Genomic DNA, 23,652 nt, shown 5'->3' with positions numbered 1-23,652 from the left:
GGGCTGGGATGGGCTGGGGCTGGAGCCGTGGGGCTGGAGCCGTGGGGCTGGAGCCGTGGGGCTGGGATGGGCTGGGGCTGGAGCTGTGGGGCTGGAGCCGTGGGGCTGGAGCCGTGGGGCTGGGATGGGCTGGGGCTGGAGCCGTGGGGCTGGAGCCGTGGGGCTGGAGCCGTGGGGCTGGAGCTGTGCTCCAGCTGTGAACCCCTCGGGGATTCTCCAGGGAAGGTGGGCACACCCTGCAGGCTCTGGGAATGCTCTGTGCCCACCAGAGCCCTGGGAATGCTCTGTGCCCACCAGAGCCCTGGGAATGCTCTGTGCCCACCAAACACAGCCCTGGGAATGCTCTGTGCCCACCAGAGCCCTGGGAATGCTCTGTGCCCACCAAACACAGCCCTGGGAATGCTCTGTGCCCACCAGACACAGCTCTGGGAATGCTCTGTGCCCACCAAACACAGCCCTGGGAATGCTCTGTGCCCACCAAACACAGCTCTGGGAATGCTCTGTGCCCACCAAACACAGCTCTGGGAATGCTCTGTGCCCACCAGACACAGCTCTGGGAATGCTCTGTGCCCACCAGAGCTCTGGGAATGCTCTGTGCCCACCAGACACAGCCCTGGGAATGCTCTGTGCCCACCAGAGCTCTGGGAATGCTCTGTGCCCACCAAACACAGCTCTGGGAATGCTCTGTGCCCACCAGAGCCCTGGGAATGCTCTGTGCCCACCAAACACAGCTCTGGGAATGCTCTGTGCCCACCAGACACAGCCCTGGGAATGCTCTGTGCATTGTGTCCAGAGCAGTGTCCAGCAGTGCCCAGCAGTGTCCAGAGCAGTGTCCAGCAGTGTCCAGCAGTGTCCAGCAGTGTCCAGAGCAGTGTCCAGCAGTGTCCAGCAGTGTCCAGAGCAGTGTCCAGCAGTGTCCAGCAGTGTCCAGCAGTGTCCAGAGCAGTGTCCAGAGCAGTGTCCAGAGCAGTGTCCAGCAGTGTCCAGCAGTGCCCAGCAGTGTCCAGAGCAGTGTCCAGCAGTGTCCAGCAGTGTCCAGCAGTGTCCAGAGCAGTGTCCAGCAGTGTCCAGCAGTGTCCAGAGCAGTGTCCAGCAGTGTCCAGCAGTGTCCAGCAGTGTCCAGAGCAGTGTCCAGAGCAGTGTCCAGAGCAGTGTCCAGCAGTGTCCAGAGCAGTGTCCAGCAGTGTCCCTGTGCTCCCAGCCGGGGCCATCCGGTGCCGTGGCTCATCCCCGTGTTTAACTCTGGCCTTATTTTGAATTTCCTGTATCCCAACAACCTCCCGTGACCCTCCCAGCCCATCCCGGGTGGGGCTGGGCTGCCCCAGGTGCCCCCAGCCCTGCAGGAAGGATGGAGCAGCAGCAGCAGCTCCCGGAGGTGGAGGCTCACACCTGCTTTCCCAGGAATCTGGAGCTTTGCCAGGGATCCCAGCTGGGATGGGGCAGGAAGGGACACGCTGATCCCACAGCCCGAGAGGGAGCTGAGTGCTGGGAAGAGGGAAAGCTGGGATCGGGCTGGCCCGGGAGCAGCTGAGGGAAGTGCCAGGATTCCCGAGTCAGGCTGGTGGTGACAGCCCCTAAAATCAGGATGTTCCTGCCCGCAGCTCCTGGCTCTGGGAAAACCCTGGGAGTGGAGATTCCCATTGTTCTCACCAGCCCTTGGAATGATTTCTGTGTTGAGGATGATGAGCCTGAGAGCCTCCCCCAGGGCTGGGCTGATCCCGCAGGGGAGGGGGGACCCTGCCCCTGTCCCCACCTGCAGAGCTGCCCCAGCCCTGGGGACACAGCAGCAGCACCTGGAGCTGCTGGAGAGAGCCCAGAGGAGACCCCAGAGCTGCTCCAGGCCTGGAGCCCCTCAGTTCCCAGGGATCCAGCCTGGGAGAGCTGGGAATGTTCCCCTGGAGAGGAGAAGGATCCAGGGAGACCTTCCAGAACATTCCAGAGCCTGAAGGGGCTCCAGGAGAGCTGGGAATGTTCCCCTGGAGAGGAGAAGGATCCAGGGAGAGCTGAGAGCCCCTGCAGGGCCTGAAGGGGCTCCAGGAGAGCTGGGAATGTTCCCCTGGAGAGGAGAAGGATCCAGGGAGAGCTGAGAGCCCCTGCAGGGCCTGAAGGGGCTCCAGGAGAGCTGGGAATGTTCCCCTGGAGAGGAGAAGGATGCAGGGAGAGCTGAGAGCCCCTGCAGGGCCTGAAGGGGCTCCAGGAGAGCTGCAGAGGGACTGGGACAGGGCTGCAGGGCCAGGAGCCAGGGAATGGCTGCCAGTGCCAGAGGCCAGGGCTGGATGTTGGGATGTTGGGAATTGGGAATTGCTGGCTGGGCTGGAATTGCCAGAGCAGCTGTGGCTGCCCCTGGATCCCTGGCAGTGGCCAAGGGCAGGCTGGAGCCTGGGGCTGGGAGCAGCCTGGGCCAGTGGGAGGTGTGGGGGGCACTGGGGGGTTTGGGGGTCTCTTCTATCCCAAACCATCCCGGGATTTTGTGGTCTTGTATCTGTTTCCCTCTAACTGAGGATATTCCAGTGAAGCTGGGGCAGGGCTGGATGTGGGGGCCGCAGCTTGGAGCCATCAGATCCATAATCCTGACCTGTGGATCTCAAGGGATTTTCCTGTCTGGAGCTTGAGCCGAGCCCTTGGCACCAGGAGTGGGCGGCCTCTGCCCAGGGCTGGGAGCACCCAGAGCCAGGGATGGGAATCCTGCAGGGGGACGTGGGGACAGGACAGGGACAGGACAGGGACGTGGGGACAGGACAGGGACAGGGCAGGGATGTGGGGACAGGGCAGGGATGTGGGGACAGGGTAGGGACAGGGCAGGAACGTGGGGACAGGGCAGGGATGGGACAGAGCAGGGACTTGGGGACAGGGCAGGGACCTGGTGACAGAGCAGGGATGCGGGGACAGGGACAGGGCAGGGGTGCAGGGACAGGGCAGGGATGTGGGGACAGGGCAGGGATGTGGTGACAGAGCAGGGATGTGGGGACAGAGCAGGGACAGGGCAGGGACATGGGGACAGGGCAGGGACATGGTGACAGGGTGGGGCTGTGGGGACAGGGCAGGGACAGAGCAGGAACGTGGTGACAGGTCCGGGCTGTGGTGTCGGAGCATGTGGCCAGGCAGGATCTGGTTGACCCAATCCCAGTTAACCCAGTCCCTGGGGATGTTTGGTGCCCAGTTTGGCTCCAGCCTTTCCATTTTGGGCCCAGGGCTATAAATGGCCCCTTTCCCATTCCCTCTCCTGGTCCTGCTAAATCCAGCTGTGGCTACTGGGCGGCGAGCAGGACCCTGGGGACATGTCTGGGCTCCCAAAATATCCCTTCCCTGGTGCTCCTGCTGCTTTCCCAGCCCCATTCCACGGCCAGGACCCGGCTCCCGGGGTGGGAGAGACCCCTGCAGGTGCGATAATCCCTCAGCAGCTCTGGAAGGGGCTGGAATATTCCCCCTCTCCCCATGGTGGGGCTGCCTGCCTCCGTGGCTGGGCCAGAACCCTCGGGATTTGTGATTCCCAGGTGGATCTGGGAGCGGCTGTGTCCCGGGAAGGACGTGAGCAGTGTGGGAGCCCTTCCAGGCAGGGTCTGTGACGGGAGCACTTGGTGCTGCTGTCACCTCGGGCTGTCCCAGAGCTGGCTGCTCCCGGAATTCCCAGCCTTTTCCAGGCTGCCCAGGCCAGCTCCGTTGGGAAGCTCAGGGGTTCAGGGTCTGGAGTGGTGTGGGCTGGGGGGCAGGTGGAGGTTTGGAGGGCTCCCAGGGAAGCAGGAGCTGTCAGAGCCCAAATCCCGGACAGGGTTGTTTGGGGAAAGGCCAGCAGGGAACGAGGAGCAGGGAATGCAGCTTGGAGTGGGATCTGTCCGTGCTGGGATCACAGGGAATGCAGCTCGGAGTGGGATCTGTCCGTGCTGGGATCACAGGGAATGCAGCTCCGAGTGGGATCTGTCCGTGCTGGGATCACAGGGAATGCAGCTCGGAGTGGGATCTGTCCGTGGTGGGAATGCAGGGAATGCAGCTCGGAGTGGGATCTGTCTGTGGTGGGATCACAGGGAATGCAGCTCGGAGTGGGATCTGTCTGTGTTGGGATCACAGGGAATGCAGCTCGGAGTGGGATCTGTCTGTGGTGGGATTGCAGGGAATGCAGCTCGGAGTGGGATCTGTTCATGGTGGGATCACAGGGAATGCAGCTCGGAGTGGGATCTGTCTGTGGTGGGATCACAGGGAATGCAGCTCGGAGTGGGATCTGTCTGTGGTGGGATCACAGGGAATGCAGCTCGGAGTGGGGAGTTCTGTCTGTGGTGGGATCACAGGGAATGCAGCTCGGAGTGGGATCTGTTCATGGTGGGATCACAGGGAATGCAGCTCAGAGTGGGATCTGTCTGTGGTGGGATCACAGGGAATGCAGCTCAGAGTGGGATCTGTCCGTGTTGGGATCACAGGGAATGCAGCTCGGAGTGGGATCTGTCTGTGGAGGGATCACAGGGAATGCAGCTCAGAGTGGGATCTGTCTGTGGTGGGATCACAGGGAATGCAGCTCGGAGTGGGATCTGTCTGTGTTGGGATCACAGGGAATGCAGCTCGGAGTGGGATCTGTCCGTGGTGGGATCACAGGGAATGCAGCTCAGAGTGGGGAGTTCTGTCTGTGGTGGGATTGCAGGGAATGCAGCTCGGAGTGGGATCTGTCCGTGGTGGGATCTGTCCGTGGTGGGATCGCAGGGAATGCAGCTCCGAGTGGGATCTGTCCGTGGTGGGATCGCAGGGAATGCAGCTCCGAGTGGGATCTGTCCATGGTGGGATCGCAGGGAATGCAGCTCCGAGTGGGATCTGTCCGTGTTTGGATCACAGGGAATGCAGCTCGGAGTGGGATCTGTCCATGGTGGGATCACAGGGAATGCAGCTCGGAGTGGGATCTGTCCGTGGTGGGATCACAGGGAATGCAGCTCGGAGTGGGATCTGTCTGTGGTGGGATCACAGGGAATGCAGCTCAGAGTGGGATCTGTCCGTGTTGGGATCACAGGGAATGCAGCTCGGAGTGGGATCTGTCTGTGTTGGGATCACAGGGAATGCAGCTCGGAGTGGGATCTGTCTGTGTTGGGATCACAGGGAATGCAGCTCGGAGTGGGATCTGTCTGTGGTGGGATCACAGGGAATGCAGCTCGGAGTGGGATCTGTCTGTGGTGGGATCACAGGGAATGCAGCTCAGAGTGGGATCTGTTCATGGTGGGATCACAGGGAATGCAGCTCGGAGTGGGATCTGTCCGTGGTGGGATCACAGGGAATGCAGCTCGGAGTGGGATCTGTCTGTGGTGGGATCACAGGGAATGCAGCTCGGAGTGGGATCTGTCTGTGGTGGGATCACAGGGAATGCAGCTCGGAGTGGGATCTGTCCGTGGTGGGATCACAGGGAATGCAGCTCGGAGTGGGATCTGTCCGTGGTGGGATCACAGGGAATGCAGCTCGGAGTGGGATCTGTCTGTGGTGGGATCACAGGGAATGCAGCTCAGAGTGGGATCTGTCCGTGTTGGGATCACAGGGAATGCAGCTCGGAGTGGGATCTGTCTGTGTTGGGATCACAGGGAATGCAGCTCGGAGTGGGATCTGTCTGTGTTGGGATCACAGGGAATGCAGCTCGGAGTGGGATCTGTCTGTGTTGGGATCACAGGGAATGCAGCTCAGAGTGGGATCTGTTCATGGTGGGATCACAGGGAATGCAGCTCGGAGTGGGATCTGTCCGTGGTGGGATCACAGGGAATGCAGCTCGGAGTGGGATCTGTCTGTGGTGGGATCACAGGGAATGCAGCTCGGAGTGGGATCTGTCTGTGGTGGGATCACAGGGAATGCAGCTCGGAGTGGGATCTGTCTGTGGTGGGATCACAGGGAATGCAGCTCGGAGTGGGATCTGTCCGTGGTGGGATCACAGGGAATGCAGCTCGGAGTGGGATCTGTCCGTGGTGGGATCTGTCCGTGGTGGGATCACAGGGAAGGAGGTTCTGGCTGGAGAGGGAGCGGAGCTGCTGCTCCAGTGCCTTTCCCACCTCCAGAGGAGGCTCCAGGATCCCTTGGGATGTTCTCAGTTCCCTGCTGGAGTGGGTTGGGGTCACTCCTGCTGCCCCATCCGTGGGGAACTGGAGCCCCCCGAGCTGTGCCCGGCTGGCTGGGGGTGCCCTCTGATCCCGTCTTGTGTCCGCAGGGAGCGGGGATGGACAGGGACAGATCCTGCAGCGCTTCCCGGAGAAGGACTGGGAGGACAACCCCTTCCCACAGGGCATCGAGCTGGTGAGTGCCTGCGGAGCCGTGGGGACACCGGGGCTGGCATCGGGGCTGGCACTGGGGCTGGCACTGGGGCTGGCACTGGGGCTGGCACTGGGGCTGGCATCGGGGCTGGCACTGGGGCTGGCATCGGGGCTGGCACTGGGGCTGGTACCAGGACTGGCAGTGGGGCTGGTACCAGGGCTGGTACCAGGGCTGGCATTGGGACTGGCACTGGGACTGGCACTGGGACTGGCAGCGGGACTGGCAGTGGGGCTGGTACCAGGGCTGGTACCAGGGCTGGTACCAGGGCTGGTACCAGGGCTGGCACTGGGACTGGCACCGGGACTGGCACCGGGACTGGCCCCGGGACTGATACCGGGACTGGTGCCGGGACTGGCAGTGGGGCTGGTACCGGGGCTGGCACCAGGACTGGCACTGGGGCTGGCACTGGGGCTGGTACCAGGACTGGCAGTGGGGCCAGCACTGGGACTGGCACTGGGACTGGAACTGGGACTGATACCGGGACTGATGCTGGGACTGGTGCCGGGACTGGCAGTGGGGCTGCTACCGGGACTGGCAGTGGGGCTGGCAGTGGGGCTGGCACTGGGACTGGCAGTGGGGCTGGCAGTGGGGCTTGGCAGTGGGACTGGCACTGGGACTGGCACTGGGGCTGGCACTGGGGCTGGCAGTGGGGCTGGCAGTGGGGCTGGCACTGGGGCTGGCATCGGGGCTGGCAGTGGGACTGGCAGTGGGACTGGAACCGGGACTGATACCGGGACTGGTGCCGGGACTGGCACTGGGGCTGGTACCGGGACTGGCAGTGGGGCTGGCAGTGGGGCTGGCAGTGGGGCCGGCAGTGGGGCTGGCAGTGGGACTGGCAGTGGGGCTGGCACTGGGAATGGCAGTGGGACTGGCCGTGGGTCTGGCAGTGGGGCTGGCAGTGGGGCTGGCAGTGGGGCTGGCCGTGGGTCTGGCAGTGGGGCTGGTACCGGGGCTGGCACCAGGACTGGCACTGGGACTGGCAGTGGGGCTGGCAGTGGGACTGGCAGTGGGACTGGCAGTGGGGCTGGTACCAGGGCTGGCACTGGGACTGGCACCGGGACTGGCACCGGGACTGGCCGCGGGACTGATACCGGGACTGGTGCCGGGACTGGCAGTGGGGCTGGTACCGGGGCTGGCACCAGGACTGGCACTGGGACTGGCAGTGGGGCTGGCAGTGGGACTGGCAGTGGGACTGGCAGTGGGACTGGCAGTGGGGCTGGCAGTGGGGCTGGCAGTGGGACTGGCAGTGGGGCTGGCACTGGGGCTTGGCACTGGGGCTGGCACTGGGACTGGCAGTGGGGCTGGCACTGGGACTGGCAGTGGGGCTGGCAGTGGGGCTGGCAGTGGGGCTGGCAGTGTGGCTGGTACCGGGGCTGGCACCGGGACTGGCACTGGGACTGGCACCAGGGCCAGCACTGGAGCTGGTACCGGGGCTGGCACTGGGACTGGCACCGGGACTGGCACCGGGACTGGCACTGGCACTGGCAGTGGGACTGGCACCGGGACTGGCAGCGGGACTGGCAGTGGGGCTGGCAGTGGGGCTGGTACCAGGACTGGCACCAGGACTGGCACCGACACACGTCCCACGGGCTCCCACCTGCCCTGGGTGCGTCTCCAGCTCCAGAACTGGCTGGGCACGGTGGGATCCAGCGCTGCCTCCTCTCCCAGCCCCTCTGCAGCCCCTCTTTCCCGGGATGCTGGAATGGCTCCCGCAGGATGCAGCCATTGGATCCCCTCCGGGCCTTTCCCGGCGCCTCCCGGCACCATCAGCGGCTCTGGGGAGCGCTTTGGGATCGGAGCTGGGACATTCCCGGGATGTGGCGCTGAGGGATCCTCCAGGAGGGTGGGATTGTTCCCCTCAGTGCTAAACCAGAGTGGGAGCTCTTCCCAATCCCTGCCCTGGAGCTCCATTCCCAGTGGAAAGGATGGGCTGGGACACAGCCCCAGGCTGAGCCCTCTGGAAGCTGCTCCATTCCCGCTGGAGTCCACGGAATCACGGATTTATTTGGGATGGAAAATCCCTCTGAGCCCATTGAGTGCAATCAGTGGTGCCAAGGCCACCCCTGGCCGTGTCCCCAAGTGCCACCTCCACACGAAATCCCGGCAGGGATGGGCAGCTGGGCCAGGCACGGACATCCTTTGAGGTGGGATCTTGGGAATTAGGAATTCCTGGCTGGAATGGAATTCCCAGAGCAGCTGTGGCTGCCCCTGGATCCCTGGAGGTGGCCAAGGCCGGGCTGGGAGCACCTGGGCCAGTGGGAGGTGTCCCTGCCCTTCATCCCTGGGATCAGCAGTGTCCAGCTGCTCTTCCCATCGCCTGTCCCCTCAAATTCCAGTGCAGTTTGGGACCTTTCTGGGCTGTTTTATCCGAGGCAAAACCACACTTGTATTTTTATTTTTATTTTTCTGAGTTTCCTGGTGTCTGCAGGGACTTGGGAACTGTCCCAAGCAGGAGCAAAGCTGCTTTTTTTATTTCCCAAGGGTCAAACTGTCCAGCCAAAAAATCCCTGGAATTTAAACAATCGGAGCCCTGTGCTGTTGGGAGCCAGGGGTGGCTCCAGGGCTTCCCACAAGCTCTGCAAGTGTCCTGGGGGAGCAGCACGTGGGGCTGATCCGAAGGCAGCTCAGGAAATCCACGGGAGCTCATCCCGGGGCTCGGGTGGGACACTGCAGTCAGGGCTGATCCTCCTTGACAGCTTTTTGGGGAAAAAAGCGTTCCCAGGGAGTGCAGGGAGGTGGGAATTGGAGCTGCTGGACATGGACAGTGTCTGACAGCAATTCCCAGCAGAGATCTCTGGTTTTAATGGATCAAATTCCCTGGGGACAGGCTGAGGGTGAAGCGGGGAGCCTCTCCCTGCAGAGCCCTGGGAGTGCCTGGAGAGGGCATTCCCAAAAGTGAGGGCATTCCCAGCAGTGAGGGCATTCCCAAAAGTGAGGGCATTCCCAAAAGTGAGGGCATTCCAGGAGTGAGGGCATTCCAGGAGTGAGGGCATTCCCAAAAGTAAGGGCATTCCCAAAAGTGAGGGCATTCCCAAAAGTGAGGGCATTCCCAAAAGTGAGGGCATTCCCAAAAGTGAGGGCATTCCAGGAGTGAGGGCATTCCCAAAAGTAAGGGCATTCCCAAAAGTGAGGGCATTCCCAAAAGTGAGGGCATTCCCAAAAGTGAGGGCATTCCAGGAGTGAGGGCATTCCCAAAAGTGAGGGCATTCCCAAAAGTGAGGGCATTCCAGGAGTGAGGGCATTCCCAAAAGTGAGGGCATTCCCAAAAGTGAGGGCATTCCAGGAGTGAGGGCATTCCAGGAGTGAGGGCATTCCAGGAGTGAGGGATGACACTGGGACAGTGACAGTGACCCGGCACAGTGACACCAGGACAGTGACACTGGGTCAGTGACAGTGACCCCAGGACAGTGACCCCAGGACAGTGACACCGGGACAGTGACCCCAGGACAGTGACCCCAGGACAGTGACACCGGGACAGTGACACCAGGACAGTGACACCAGGACAGTGACACCGGGACTGTGACACCAGGACAGTGACACCAGGACAGTGACACCGGGACAGTGACACCAGGACAGTGACACCAGGACAGTGACACCGGGACTGTGACACCAGGACAGTGACACCAGGACAGTGACACCGGGACTGTGACACCGGGACAGTGACACCGAGACAGTGACACCAGGACAGTGACACTGGGACAGTGACAGTGACACCAGGACAGTGACACCAGGACAGTGACAGTGACACCGGGACAGTGACACCAGGACAGTGACACCAGGACAGTGACACTGGAACAGTGACACCAGGACATTAACAGTGACACTGGGTAGTGACACCGGGACAGCAACAGTGACACCAGGACAGTGACACTGGAACAGTGACACCAGGACAGTGACACCGGGTCAGTTACCCCAGGACAGTGACCCCAGGACAGTGACAGTGACCCTGGGACAGTGACACTAGGACATTGACAGTGACACCGGGTAGTGACACCAGGACAGTGACAGTGACACTAAGACATTGACAGTGACCCCAGGACAGTGACCCCAGGACAGTGACCCCAGGACAGTGACACCAGGACAGTGACAGTGACACTAGGACATTGACAGTGACACCAGGACAGTGACACTAGGACATTGACAGTGACACCAGGACAGTGTCACCGGAACAGTGACACCGTGTGTTCATCCTGGTGTTCTGCTGAGCCAAAGCTTCCCCTGTGCTCCAACAGGAGCCAGCAGCAACCCCTTGAATGGAGAGTGTGGGATGGAGAGTTTGGGATGGAGAGTGTGGGATGGAGAGTTTGGGATGGAGAGTTTGGGATGATGGAGAGTTTGGGATGATGGAGAGTTTGGGATGGAGAGTTTGGGATGGAGAGTGTGGGATGGAGAGTTTGGGATGGAGAGTGTGGGATGATGGAGAGTGTGGGATGGAGAGTTTGGGATGGAGAGTGTGGGATGGAGAGTTTGGGATGGAGAGTGTGGGATGGAGAGTTTGGGATGGAGAGTGTGGGATGGAGAGTTTGGGATGGAGAGTTTGGGATGATGGAGAGTTTGGGATGGAGAGTGTGGGATGGAGAGTTTGGGATGGAGAGTTTGGGATGGAGAGTGTGGGATGGAGAGTGTGGGATGGAGAGTTTGGGATGGAGAGTTTGGGATGATGGAGAGTGTGGGATGGAGAGTTTGGGATGGAGAGTGTGGGATGGAGAGTGTGGGATGGAGAGTGTGGGATGGAGAGTGTGGGATGGAGAGTTTGGGATGGAGAGTTTGGGATGGAGAGTGTGGGATGGAGAGTTTGGGATGGAGAGTTTGGGATGATGGAGAGTTTGGGATGGAGAGTTTGGGATGGAGAGTGTGGGATGGAGAGTTTGGGATGGAGAGTGTGGGATGGAGGGTTTGGGATGGAGAGTTTGGGATGGAGAGTGTGGGATGGAGAGTTTGGGATGGAGAGTTTGGGTTGGAGAGTTTGGGATGGAGAGTTTGGGATGGAGAGGCCCCAGTGACACAGAATTTGGGGAGCTGCTCCTGGGGTGCTTTTTCCTACTGTCCCTCCTTCTGCCACCCCAAGCATCCGGACAAACCCAAGCTCCCATCCCTTGGGCTCTTCCCAGGGAGGAGAGGAGGATCCATGAGCTCAGGGAGTGATGCTCAGCTGGAAAGTCTCAGTTTCCATCCCGGGCTCCTGAGGGAGCTGGAACAGCATTCCTGAGCCTTGTTCTCCCGGGATTTGCTGAATTCCCTGTCCTCAGTGTGCCTCGAGCCCCGGAGGGAGCAGGGCTGGAAGCTGGGGATTTTCCACAGCCCCTCAGCAGCCACACACAGCCCTGAGGAAATAAAGAAATCCCCCTGAGACCCACCAGGAGTCCTGGGGCCCGCGGCTGGAATGACCCCGGCCCCGGCCCCGGCCCCGGGAGGGGCTTTGGGAAGTGCCAGGGGACAGTGGCAGGGGACAGTGCCACCTCCTGGAGCCACTCCAGGCCCGTGTCCCTCGTGTCCCCTTTCCTGCTGGGCTCCGTGCTGGTGGCATGGGCTGGCTGGCACACGGTGGGTGGGGGGCCTGCAGAGTTCGGGGGGCTTGGTGCCATGGGGTGTGCAGAGTTTGGGGTCTCTGTGCCATGGGGTGTGCAGAGTTTGGGGTCTCTGTGCCCTGGGGGTCTGGGGTGTGCAGTTTGGGGTCTCTGTGCAATGGGCTGTGCAGTTTGGGGTCTCTGTGCCATGGGGTATGCAGAGTTTGGGGTCTCTGTGCCCTGGGGGTCTGGGTCTGTGCAGTTTGGGGTCTCTGTGCCCTGGGGGTCTGGGTCTGTGCAGTTTGGGGTCTCTGTGCCATGGGGTGTGCAGAGTTTGGGGTCTCTGTGCCATGGGGTGTGCAGAGTTTGAGGTCTCTGTGCCCTGGGGGTCTGGGGTTGTGCAGAGTTTGGGGTCTCTGTGCCATGGGGTGTGCGGAGTTTGGGGTCTCTGTGCCATGGGGCTGTGCAGTTTGGGGTCTCTGTGCCCTGGGGTGTGCAGTTTGGGGTCTCTGTGCCCTGGGGCTGTGAAGAGTTTGGGGTCTCTGTGCCCTGGGGGTCTGGGGGTGTGCAGAGTTTGGGGTCTCTGTGCCATGAGGCTGTGCAGTTTGGGGTCTCTGTGCCCTGGGGTGTGCAGTTTGGGGTCTCTGTGCCATGGGGCTTTGCAGTTTGGGGTCTCTGTGCCCTGGGGTGTGCAGTTTGGGGTCTCTGTGCCATGGGGCTTTGCAGTTTGGGGTCTCTGTGCCATGGGTTGTGCAGAGTTTGGGGTCTCTGTGCCCTGGGGTTGTGCAGTTTGGGGTCTCTGCCTTGGGGTTGTGAAGAGTTTGGGGTCTCTGTGCCCTGGGGGTCTGGGGTGTGCAGAGTTTGGGGTCTCTGTGCCCTGGGGGTCTGGGTCTGTGCAGTTTGGGGTCTCTGTGCCCTGGGGTTATGCAGAGTTTGGGGTCTCTGTGCCCTGGGGGTCTCTGTGCCCTGGGTCTGTGCAGTTTGGGGTCTCTGTGCCCTGGGGTTGTGCATTTTGGGGTCTCTGTGCAATGGGCTGTGCATTTTGGGGTCTCTGTGCCCTGGGGTTGTGCATTTTGGGGTCTCTGTGCCCTGGGGCTGTGCATTTTGGGGTCTCTGTGCAATGGGCTGTGCAGTTTGGGGTCTCTGCCCTGGGGTTGTGCAGAGTTTGGGGTCTCTGTGCCCCAGGGGTCTGGGTCTGTGCAGTTTGGGGTCTCTGTGCCCTGGGGTGTGCAGAGTTTGGGGTCTCTGTGCAATGGGCTGTGCAGTTTGGGGTCTCTGCCCTGGGGTTGTGCAGAGTTTGGGGTCTCTGTGCCATGGGGTGTGCAGAGTTTGGGGTCTCTGCCTTGGGGGTGTGCAGAGTTTGGGGTCTCTGTGCCCTGGGGGTCTGGGTCTGTGCAGTTTGGAGTCTCTGTGCCCTGGGGGTCTGGATCTGTGCAGTTTGGGGTCTCTGCCCTGGGGGTGTGCAGAGTTTGGGGTCTCTGTGCCCTGAGGGTCTGGGTCTGTGCAGTTTGGGGTCTCTGTGCCCTGGGGTTGTGCAGAGTTTGGGGTCTCTGTGCCCTGGCAGGAGTTTCCCCAGGATCTGGGGGCTCCAGCCTGGCTGGGCTGTCCCATCCCAGCTCCTCTCTGGGGTTCTCCAGGCGGCTCCTGCTGTCCCTGTGGACAGGACAGGACAGCACCGGCCCCACTTCCCTGCAGAGCGGGATTTGGGAATATTTGGGAATATTTGGGAATGCCCAGAGCCGGTCCAGCGGGGTTGGGAGGTTCCAGGAGCCCGGGGGGCTCTGCCCAGCGCTCTCCCTGCTCCTGCACCACAGAGCTGCTGTGGCCAAGGGCCAGCCTTGGGGTCCTGTGGTGTGGGACGGGTTTGGGGCTGGGGTCCTGTGGTGTGGAACGGGTTTGGGGTCTTATGGTGTGGGATGGGTTTGGGGTCCTGTGGTGTGGGATGGGCTCAGGAATGGGGTCCTGTGGCGTGGGATGGGCTCAGGAACGGGGTCCTGTGGTGTGGAACAGGTTTGGGGCTGGGGTCCTGTGGTGTGGGATGGGCTCAGGAATGGGGTCCTGTGGTGTGGGATGGGTTTGGGGCTGGAGTCCTGTGGTGTGGAACAGGTTTGGGGTCCTGTGGTGTGGGACGGGTTTGGGGCTGGGGTCCTGTGGTGTGGAATGGGCTGGGGGCTGCGGTCCCACGGTGTGAGATGGGCTTGGGAACGGGGTCCTGTGGTGTGGGATGGGCTCAGGGCTCAGGGATGGGCTCAGGACTGGGGTCCCACACCGTGGCAGCCGTTTGGGACGGGCTGGCAGCCTCTGAGGTGTGGGATGGGCTCAGGGCTGGGGTCCCATGGGGTGGGACGGGCTGGCAGCCCCTGAGGTGTGGGATGGTCTCAGGACCAGGGTCCCATGGGGTGGGACAGGCTGGCAGCCCCTGAGGCGCTGTCCCCCCGCAGTTCTGCCAGCCCAGCGGGTGGCAGCTCTTCCCCGAGAGGAACCCCCCCACCTTCTTCGTGGCCGTGCTGACCGACATCAACTCAGAGCGGCACTACTGCGCCTGCTTCACCTTCTGGGAGGCTGTGGAGAGCACACAGGTACCGGGGACACCAGGACATGGGGACATGGGGACTCGGGAACACCGGGACATGGGGACTCGGGAACACTGGGACATGGGGACTCGGGAACACTGGGACACAGGGACACGGGGGACATGGGGACATGGAGACATGGGGACATGGGGATATGGAGACATGGGGACACTGGGACATGGGGACATCGGGACATGGGGACACCGGGACACAAGGACATGGGGACACTGGGACATGGGGACACTGGGACATGGGGACATGGGGACACCGGGACACGGGGACACCAGGACACAAGGACATGGGGACACTGGGACATGGGGACATGGAGACATGGGGACACTGGGACATGGGGACACTGGGACATGGGGACACGGGGACATGGGGACACCAGGACACAAGGACACGGAGACACAGGAGTACAGGGACACAGGAGTACAGGGACATGGGACACAGGGACATGGGGACAGCGGCTGCCAGTGAAGGATCCGGCTGCCTTTGGCACTGGCCAGGGGTTCCTGCATTCCCTGTGCCACCGGGAGCTCGGGACAGGGCAGAGCATCCCTTAACCCCCAGCGTGGGCTGGCTTGTGTCTCCCCAGCCCCAGAGCCACGCCAGGAATGGTGAGGGCGAGGAGGAGGAGGAGGAGGAGGAGGTGGCCTCGTCCCCCGTGCAGCCTGCGCAGCTCTTCGCTCCCAAGAGCCTGGTGCTGGTGTCACGGCTGGACCACGCCGAGGTGTTCCGGGTGAGTCGGGAGCGGCTCCGGGAGTGGGGCTGAGCTGGCACGGCCCCGAGGGAGCCCAGTCCTGTGGGAGCCTGGGGCCATGGGAGCCCAGTCCTGAGGGAGCCCTGAGGGAGCCCAGTCCTGAGGGAGTCCAGTCCTGAGGGAGCCCAGTGCCATGGGAGACTGGTGCCATGGGAGCCTGGTCCTGAGGGAACTCAGTCCTGAGGGAGTCCAGTCCTGAGGGAGCCCAGCCCTGAGGGAACTCAGCCCCATGGGAGCCCAGTCCTGAGGGAGCCCAGTCCTGAGGGAGCCCGGTCCTGAGGGAGCCCAGCCCCGTAGGAGCCCAGTCATGAGGGAGCTCAGTCCAGAGGGAGCCCAGTCCTGTAAGAGCCCAGTCCTGAGGGAGCCATGTCCTTCGGGAGCCTGGTCGTGAGGGAGCCCGGTCGTGAGGGAGCTCAGTCCTGAGGGAGCCCGGTGCCATGGGAGCCCGGTCCTGAGGGAGCCCGGTCCTGAGGGAGCCCGGTCGTGAGGGAGCCCGGTCGTGAGGGAGCCCGCTCCTGAGGGAGCCCAGTCCTGAGGGAGCCCGGTTGTGGGGGAGCCCAGTTGTGGGGGAGCCCAGTTGTGGGGGAGCCCGGTCGTGAGGGAGCCCGGTCGTGAGGGAGCCCGGTCGTGAGGGAGCCCGCTCCTGAGGGAGCCCAGTCCTGAGGGAGCCCGGTCCTGAGGGAGCCCGGTCGTGAGGGAGAGCTCAGTCCTGAAGGAGCCCAGTCCTGAGGGAGCCGAGTCCTGTGAGAGCTCAGTCCTGAAGGAGCCCAGTCCTGAGGGGAGCCCAGTCCTGAGGGAGCCCTGAGGGAGCCCTGAGGGAGCTCGGTTGTGGGGGAGCCCAGTCCTGAGGGAGCCCAGTTGTGGGGGAGCCCGGTCCTGAGGGAGCCGAGTCCTGTGAGAGCCCAGTCCTGAGGGAGCCCGGTCGTGAGGGAGCCCTGAGGGAGCCCAGTCCTGAGGGAGCCTGGTTGTGGGGGAGCCCGGTCGTGAGGGAGCCCGGTCGTGAGGGAGCCCTGAGGGAGCCCTGAGGGAGCTCGGTTGTGGGGGAGCCCGATCGTGAGGGAGCCCGGTCGTGAGGGAGCCCTGAGGGAGCTCAGTCCTGAGGGAGCCCGGTCGTGAGGGAGCCTGGTCGTGAGGGAGCCCGGTCGTGAGGGAGCTCAGTCCTGAGGGAGCTCAGTCCTGAGGGAGCCCGGTCGTGAGGGAGCTCAGTCCTGAGGGAGCTCAGTCCTGAGGGAGCCCGGTCGTGAGGGAGCCTGGTCCTGAGGGAGCCTGGTTGCGAGGGAGCCCTGAGGGAGCCCTGAGGGAGCCCGGTCGTGAGGGAGCCCGGTCGTGAGGGAGCCCGGTCGTGAGGGAGCCCAGTCCTGAGGGAGCCCGGTTGTGGGGGAGCCCAGTCGTGAGGGAGCTCGGTCCTGAGGGAGCCCGGTTGTGGGGGAACCCAGTCGTGAGGGAGCTCGGTCCTGAGGGAGCCCAGTCGTGAGGGAGCCCAGTCCTGAGGGAGCCCAGTCCTGAGGGAGCCCAGTCCTGTGAGAACCCGGTGTGGGGGAGCCCGGTCCTGAGGGAGCCCAGTCCTGAGGGAGCCTGGTTGTGAGGGAGCCCTGAGGGAGCCCAGTTGTGAGGGAACCCAGTCCTGAGGGAGCCCGGTCGTGAGGGAGCCTGGTCGTGAGGGATCCCGGTCCTGAGGGAGCCCGGTCCTGAGGGAGCCCGGTCCTGAGGGATCCCGGTCCTGAGGGAGCCCAGCCCCATGGGAGCCCTGCCCCATCTTGCCCCCGGCACCCTGGAGCTCCGGGGCCGGCAGCTGCTGCTGATCCTGAACGGCCGCGGGACACGGAGCAGCTGCTGGCCCTGCTGATGGAACCCCTGAGGAACAGCCCGTTCCTGGGAGCACTGTCTGTGCCAGCCGTGCTGGCTCCAAAGGTGCTGCATTGTGTGCCTGGGCAGGGCTGGGAGCTGTACGGATTGTATCCGTGGGGATGGGGCTGGGAATGTTCCCCTGGAGAGGAGAAGGATCCAGGGAGAGCTTCCAGAACATTGCAGGGCCTGAAGGGGCTCCAGGAGAGCTGGGAATGTTCCCCTGGAGAGGAGAAGGATCCAGGGAGAGCTGAGAGCCCCTGCAGGGCCTGAAGGGGCTCCAGGAGAGCTGGGAATGTTCCCCTGGAGAGGAGAAGGATCCAGGGAGAGCTGAGAGCCCCTGCAGGGCCTGAAGGGGCTCCAGGAGAGCTGCAGAGGGACTGGGACAGGGCTGCAGGGCCAGGAGCCAGGGAATGGCTGCCAGTGCCAGAGGCCAGGGCTGGATGTTGGGATGTTGGGAATTGGGAATTGCTGGCTGGGCTGGAATTGCCAGAGCAGCTGTGGCTGCCCCTGGATCCCTGGCAGTGGCCAAGGGCAGGCTGGAGCCTGGGGCTGGGAGCAGTGGGAGGTGTCCCTGGCCTTCCATAGAGTGGGAATTCTCAGCAATACAGGATTTGTTTTCCTTAGCCTGGGGCAGCAGAGTGGGGTCCTGCCAGGCAAAGCTGGGGCAATTCCAGGGCACAGGGTGACCTCACTTGTTCCCAAAGGCAGAAGTTCCTTCCAGCTGCTCCCCTGGGACTGCACGGAAGCAGCTCCCAGCTCCTCATTCCAGTGCCCAGGAGTCTGAGCTTCATCTTCATCCAGCTCTTCCCTCTCTGTTCCATTGTGCCACAGTCTGCCTGGCCCTGCTCTCCCAATCCCAGTGTTTGTGTTTTCCCTTTTCCTCAGTGCCATGGGGAGGTTGGAAAACAACACCCTGAGGGTTCCTGGAAGACAAATTCCTTAAATCCCTGATTCCCAGCTTGTCCTGAGGGCTGCCCTGTGCTGCTGCCCCCAGACTCCCTCTGAGCTGGGGCTGCTGTTGCTTCCCAGTTGGAATAGGCTGTTTTTGTGGGAAGGGACCCACAGTGACCACCCAGGGCTGACCAGAGTCCGGGTGTGCTGTCAAGGGCATTGCCCTAATGTTCATCTCAGCCAGCCCTCGCTGGGAAAGGATCTCCTCCCATCCCTTCCTTGGGGTTTGTGTGGGGCTGGGAGTGCTGGGGGAGCTGTCCCTGTGCTCCTGGAGCCCCTCGGGCTCGGTTCTCCTGACTGGAACATGCCATCCCTGGGGATGAGGAAGGCCTGGAGCTGGCATGGCCAGGGTGTGTTTGTGGCCAGGGACAGCCCTGGGAGTGTCCCCAGCTCCCAGCCCTGCTCATGTGTGCTCTGCTCCCCTCTCCAGAACAGCCTGGGGCTCATCTACACCATCTACGTGGACGGGCTGAGCGTGTCCCTGGAGAACGTCATCGGGAACCTGCTGACCTGCACCATCCCCATCACGGGGGGAGCTCAGGTGGGTGTCCTGCAGCCCTCCTGTCCCAGCTGTGTCCCTCTCAGCGTGCTGGCCATGCTGGCTCTGTGCCCTGCTGCCTTCCCGAGAGCTCCTGAGCACAAATCCCATCAGATCCTTGATTAGCCACCAGCTCCTGCTGCCTTCCTGAGAGCTCCTGAGCACAAATCCCATCAGATCCTCGATTAGCCACCAGCTCCTGCGGTGGTTCCGTGCCCTGGCTCCTGCTGCCTTGGGACAGACAGGTGTGGTCAGTCCATGCAAGCATTCCCTGCTCCCAGGGCACTCCTGGGGTCTGGCTCTGTGCTCAGCCCTGTGGGATCACCCTGTGGAGAGCTGCTCCAGAGCCCAGAGCTCATGGGCCATCTGTGAGAGCAGGGCTGGCACGGCCATGGGGACATGGGCCAGCAGGGCCAGCAGGGCCAGCAGGGCCAGGACAGCAGCCTGGAGCTCTCCTTGGGGCACTGGCCTGGTGCTGTGTCTGTGCCAGGTCCTGTGTATGTGTCTGTGCTGGGTCCTGTGTCTGTGACTGTGCCAGGTTCTGTATCTGTGTCTGTGCTGGGTCCTGTGTCTGTGACTGTGCCAGGTTCTGTATCTGTGTCTGTGCTGGGTCCTGTGTCTGTGACTGTGCCAGGTTCTGTATCTGTGTCTGTGCTGGGTTCTGTGTCTGTTTGTGCCAGGTCCTGTGTCTGTGTTTGTGCCAGGTCCTGTGTCCATCTCTGTGCCAGGTCCTGTGTCTGTGTTTGTGCTGTGTCCTGTATCTGTGTCTGTGCCAGGTTCTGTGTCTGTGTCTGTGCCAGGTCCTGTGTCTGTGTTTGTGCCAGGTCCTGTGTCCATCTCTGTGCTGGGTCTTGTGTCTGTGTCTGTGCCAGGTCCTGTGTCTGTGTTTGTGCTGGGTCCTGTGTCCATGTCTGTGCCAGGTCCTGTGTCTGTGTCTGTGCCAGGTCCTGTGTCTGTGTCTGTGCCAGGTCCTGTGTCCATCCCTGGGGGCCTGAGGAGCAGCATCAGCTTCTCCTGGATCTGAGGCTGCCCTGCTGTCCCCCCACAGCCGTGTGTCCCCATGAGCCATGTGTCCCCCCGAGCCATATGTCCCCCCATGAGCCATGTGTCCCCATGAGCCGTGTGTCCCCCCACAGCCGTGTGTCCCCCACAGCCATGTGTCCCCCCAGAGCCGTGTGTCCCCCCAGAGCCGTGTGTCCCCCCAGAGCCATATGTCCCACAGGGCCATGTGTCCCCCCACAGCCGTGTGTCCCCCCAGAGCCATGTGTCCCCATAAGCCATGTGTCCCCCCACAGCCGTGTGTCCCCATGAGCCGTGTGTCCCCCCACAGCCGTGTGTCCCCCCACAGCCGTGTGTCCCCCACAGCCATGTGTCCCCCCAGAGCCATGTGTCCTCCAGAACTATGTGTCCCCCCAGAGCTGTGTGTCCCCTCAGAGCCATGTGTGCCCCCCAGAGCCATGTGTCCCCATGAGCCATGTGTCCCCCCACAGCCGTGTGTCCCCATGAGCCATGTGTCCCCCCAAAGCCATGTGTCCCCCAGAGCCATGTGTCCCCCAGAGCCATGTGTCCCCCCACAGCCATGTGTCCCCCCACAGCCATGTGTCCCCCCCAGAGCCATGTGCCCCCCCAGAGCCATGTGTCCCCCCACAGCTGTGTGTCCCCCCAGAGCCATGTGTCCCCCCAGAGCCATGTGTCCCCCCACAGCCATGTGTCCCCCCACAGCCATGTGTCCCCCCCAGAGCCATGTGTCCCCCCAGAGCCATGTGTCCCCCCAGAGCCATGTGTCCCCATGAGCCATGTGTCCCCCCAGAGCCGTGTGTCCCCCCACAGCCGTGTGTCCCCCCACAGCCATGTGTCCCCATGAGCCATGTGTCCCCCCAGCCTGCCCTGCTCCAGGGCCAGCTGGGCTCAGCACATGGGGCTGGGGGCTCCCTGGGGATGGCAGAGAGGGAAAGCCCAGCTGGAGCCCCTGGCACGAGGCTGGGGACAGCAGCGTTGTGCCCTGGAGCTCTGCTGGCCCCTGGCATGGCCCTGGGGACGTGTGCTTGTGTCCCACGTGCCTTCCCCTCAGCTGAGCTCCCCTTCTCCCCACAGAGTGCCAGGAATGATCCCACAGCCAGAATGATCCAGGGGGGAGCCTTGGACAGGCTGGGACAGCGCTGTGGGGCACTGGGACAGCACTGTGGGGCACTGGGACTGCACTGCAGGGCACTGGGACAGCAGCACAGGGCACTGGGACAGCACCAGGGCCACTGGGACAGCACCAGGGCCACTGGGACAGCACCAGGGCCACTGGGACAGCACCAGGGGCACTGGGACAGCAGCACAGGCACTGGTGCCTCCCCTGGGGGTTCCTGCCCACTGTGCCCGAGGGGCTCTCCCTGACCCTGAGGGGCTCTCCCTGATCCCCAGGGGCTCTCCCTGACCCTGTGGGGCTCTCCCTGACCCCGAGGGGCTCTCCCTGATCCCGAGGGGCTCTCCCCGATCCCGAGGGGCTCTCCCTGATCCCCAGGGGCTCTCCCTGATCCCGAGGGGCTCTCCCTGATCCCGAGGGGCTCTCCCCCATCCCAAGGGGCTCTCCCCGATCCCGAGGGGCTCTCCCTGATCCCGAGGGGCTCTCCCTGATCCCGAGGGGCTCTCCCCCATCCCAAGGGGCTCTCCCCGATCCCGAGGGGCTCTCCCTGACCCCGAGGGGCTCTCCCTGACCCCGTGTCCCAGCGGGATTTGGGGCAGCTGCTGCCGCATGTTTGGGGCTCCCTCTGGCAGCCAGAGCTGATCCCGGGAGAAGCCAGCAGCGCTCAGATTTGTGGTGAGGGTACAGCCAGGCCTGTGCCCAGGGAGGTGCTGCCCACCCCGGGCTGTGCCAGGCACCTGGCTCCTCAGTCCCTTCCCATGGGATCTGCCCAGTTCCGGCTCCTCCTGGCTTCGCTGCCACCACGGCTCGCTGAGCTTGGCACAGATCCGTCCCCCCAGCTGGGGCAGGATGGCTCTGTGCCGTGGGAATGGGGACTGTGTCACAGCGGGGACACTTTGGTGGTGGCACTTCCCTTCCCGTGGTTTTGGTGCTCTCCTGCCGTGGCCAGCAGGTGTTCCTGGTGCTGTGGGCACTCTGTGTCCGTGTCTGTGGGCTCCTGTCCTGTCCCATTGTCCCTGCTGGTGTCCATGTCCCTGTCCCTGTCCATGGGCTCCTGTCCCATTGTCCATGTCTGTGTCAGTGTCCATGGGCTCCTGTCCTGTCCCATTGTCTGTGTCCATGTCCCTGTCCATGGGCTCCTGTCCCATTGTCCATGTCTGTGTCCGTGTCCATGGGCTCCTGTCCCTGCTGGTGTCCCTGTCCCTGTCCATGGGCTCCTGTCCCTGCTGGTGTCTGTGTCTGTGGGCTCCTGTCCTGTCCCACTGTCCATGTTTGTGTCCGTGTCCCTGGGCTCCTGTCCCTGCTGGTGTCAGTGTCCATGTCTGTGTCCGTGTCCCTGGGCTCCTGTCCCTGTCCGTGTGTCCTAACTGACTGTGCTCTCTGTCTGTCCCACCTCAGCCTGACGCGGAGGACGAAGCTGTGGTACGAACTCCTTTTCTTTCCCACCTTCTTTTTCCCTCTTTTCTCTCCTGGCTCTGGGTCTGTCCCCTCGTTAGCAGCCTCTCTGTTAATTACTGTGCCCCAGCCCCAGGTCCCCGTCCCTGTGTGTCCCTGAATGCCAGGCCCAGCTCTCTGGGGATGTGAGAACCCAGCTCATGGTTCTGAGAACCCAGATCAAGGTTCTGAGAACCCAGCTGAGGGTTCTGTGAGAACCCAGCTCAGGGGTGTGAGAACCCAGCTCAGCCCTGTGAGAACCCAGCTCATGGTTCTGAGAACTCAGCTCATGGGTCTGTAAGAACCCAGCTCATGGTTCTGTGAGAACCCAGCTCAGGGCTGTGAGAACCCAGCTCATGGTTCTGATAACCCATCTCGTGGTTCTGATAACCCAGTTCAGGGTTCTGATAACACATCTCGTGGTTCTGATAACCCAGCTCAGGGTTCTGATAACCCATCTCGTGGTTCTGATAACCCATCTCGTGGTTCTGATAACCCATCATCTCGGTGCCCTGGCTGTGCTCAGCCGTGGATTTTGGGTCTGTTCTGGTGGGATTTGGGATCTCCTGGCCGGAGGTGGCTGCAGGGGGACGTTGCTCCTGCACCAGCGCTGTCCCTGGAGCAGGGGAAGGAGGAGGAGAGGGGTTGGGGACAGCCTGGGGACATGTGGCTGTCCCTGTGTCCCTGGAGTGAGCTCAGCGCTCGCTGGGACCGGGGAGAGGCACCCATCCTGTGCTCGGTGTCCCCCGGGATGTTCCTCGGGATGTTCCTTCCCTGGAGAGGCCATGGAGCTGGGGACAGGGACAGGGACAGGGACAGGGACAGGGACAGGGACAGGCTGGGACACGGGAGCTGGGGACAGGGACAGGGACAGGGACAGGGACAGGCTGGGACACAGGATCTCCTCCCTCGGCTCCCAGGGTTTGGAGAGGCTCAAATGCCCCTGGGGAGGCCTGGGGAGCGCTCTTGTCATGGAGAGCTTTCAAATCCACATCCTGGAGATCCCTCAGGTCCCAGGGAATCCTCATATCCTGGAGATCCCTCAGATCCCAGGGAATCCTCATGTCCTGGAGATCCCTCAGATCCCAGGGAATCCTCATGTCCTGGAGATCCCTCATGTCCTGGAGATCCCTCAGATCCCAGGGAATCCTCATGTCCTGGAGATCCCTCATATCCTGGAGATCCCTCAGATCCTGGGGAATCTTCATGTCCTGGAGATCCCTCAGGTCCTGGAGATCCCTCAGGTCCTGGGGAATCCTCACGTCCTGGAGATCTCTCGAGTTCTGGGGACCAGTGGGTGCTGTGGCAGCAACTTCTCTCTTTCCTTTTCCTTTTCCTTTTCCTTTTCCTTTTCCTTTTCCTTTTCCTTTTCCTTTTCCTTTTCCTTTTCCTTTTCCTTTTCCTTTTCCTTTTCCTTTTCCTTTTCCTTTTCCTTTTCCTTCTCCTTCTCCTTCTCCTTCTCCTTCTCCTTCTCCTTCTCCTTCTCCTTCTCTTTCTCCTTCTCCTTCTCCTTCTCCTTCTCCTTCTCCTTCTCCTTCTCCTTCTCCTTCTCCTTCTCCTTCTCCTTCTCCTTCTCCTTCTCCTTCTCCTTCTCCTTCTCCTTCTCCTTCTCCTTCTCCTTCTCCTTCTCCTTCTCC

General features: G+C 62.4%; 1 protein-coding gene across 2 annotated transcripts in view; it reads left to right on the top strand.

Moving 5' to 3' along the window:
- LOC131573845 (myotubularin-related protein 5-like) overlaps window positions 1-23,652 on the top strand; it is a 105,871-nt gene that overhangs the window by 30,941 nt on the left and 51,278 nt on the right. For both annotated transcript variants that reach the window (XM_058828132.1, XM_058828131.1), the window contains exons 2-5: window positions 6,164-6,249; window positions 14,216-14,353; window positions 14,946-15,089; window positions 18,340-18,450. In XM_058828132.1, the coding sequence (XP_058684115.1) occupies window positions 6,164-6,249; window positions 14,216-14,353; window positions 14,946-15,089; window positions 18,340-18,450 (479 nt within the window). The remainder of the gene's footprint in view (window positions 1-6,163; window positions 6,250-14,215; window positions 14,354-14,945; window positions 15,090-18,339; window positions 18,451-23,652) is intronic.

The sequence above is a fragment of the Poecile atricapillus genome, chromosome Z, assembly GCF_030490865.1.
Source record: "Poecile atricapillus isolate bPoeAtr1 chromosome Z, bPoeAtr1.hap1, whole genome shotgun sequence".
NCBI classification, from domain to species: Eukaryota; Metazoa; Chordata; class Aves; order Passeriformes; family Paridae; genus Poecile; species Poecile atricapillus.
The sequence above is the reverse complement of the archived record's forward strand: the minus strand, read 5'-3'. Positions and strand labels throughout refer to the sequence as shown.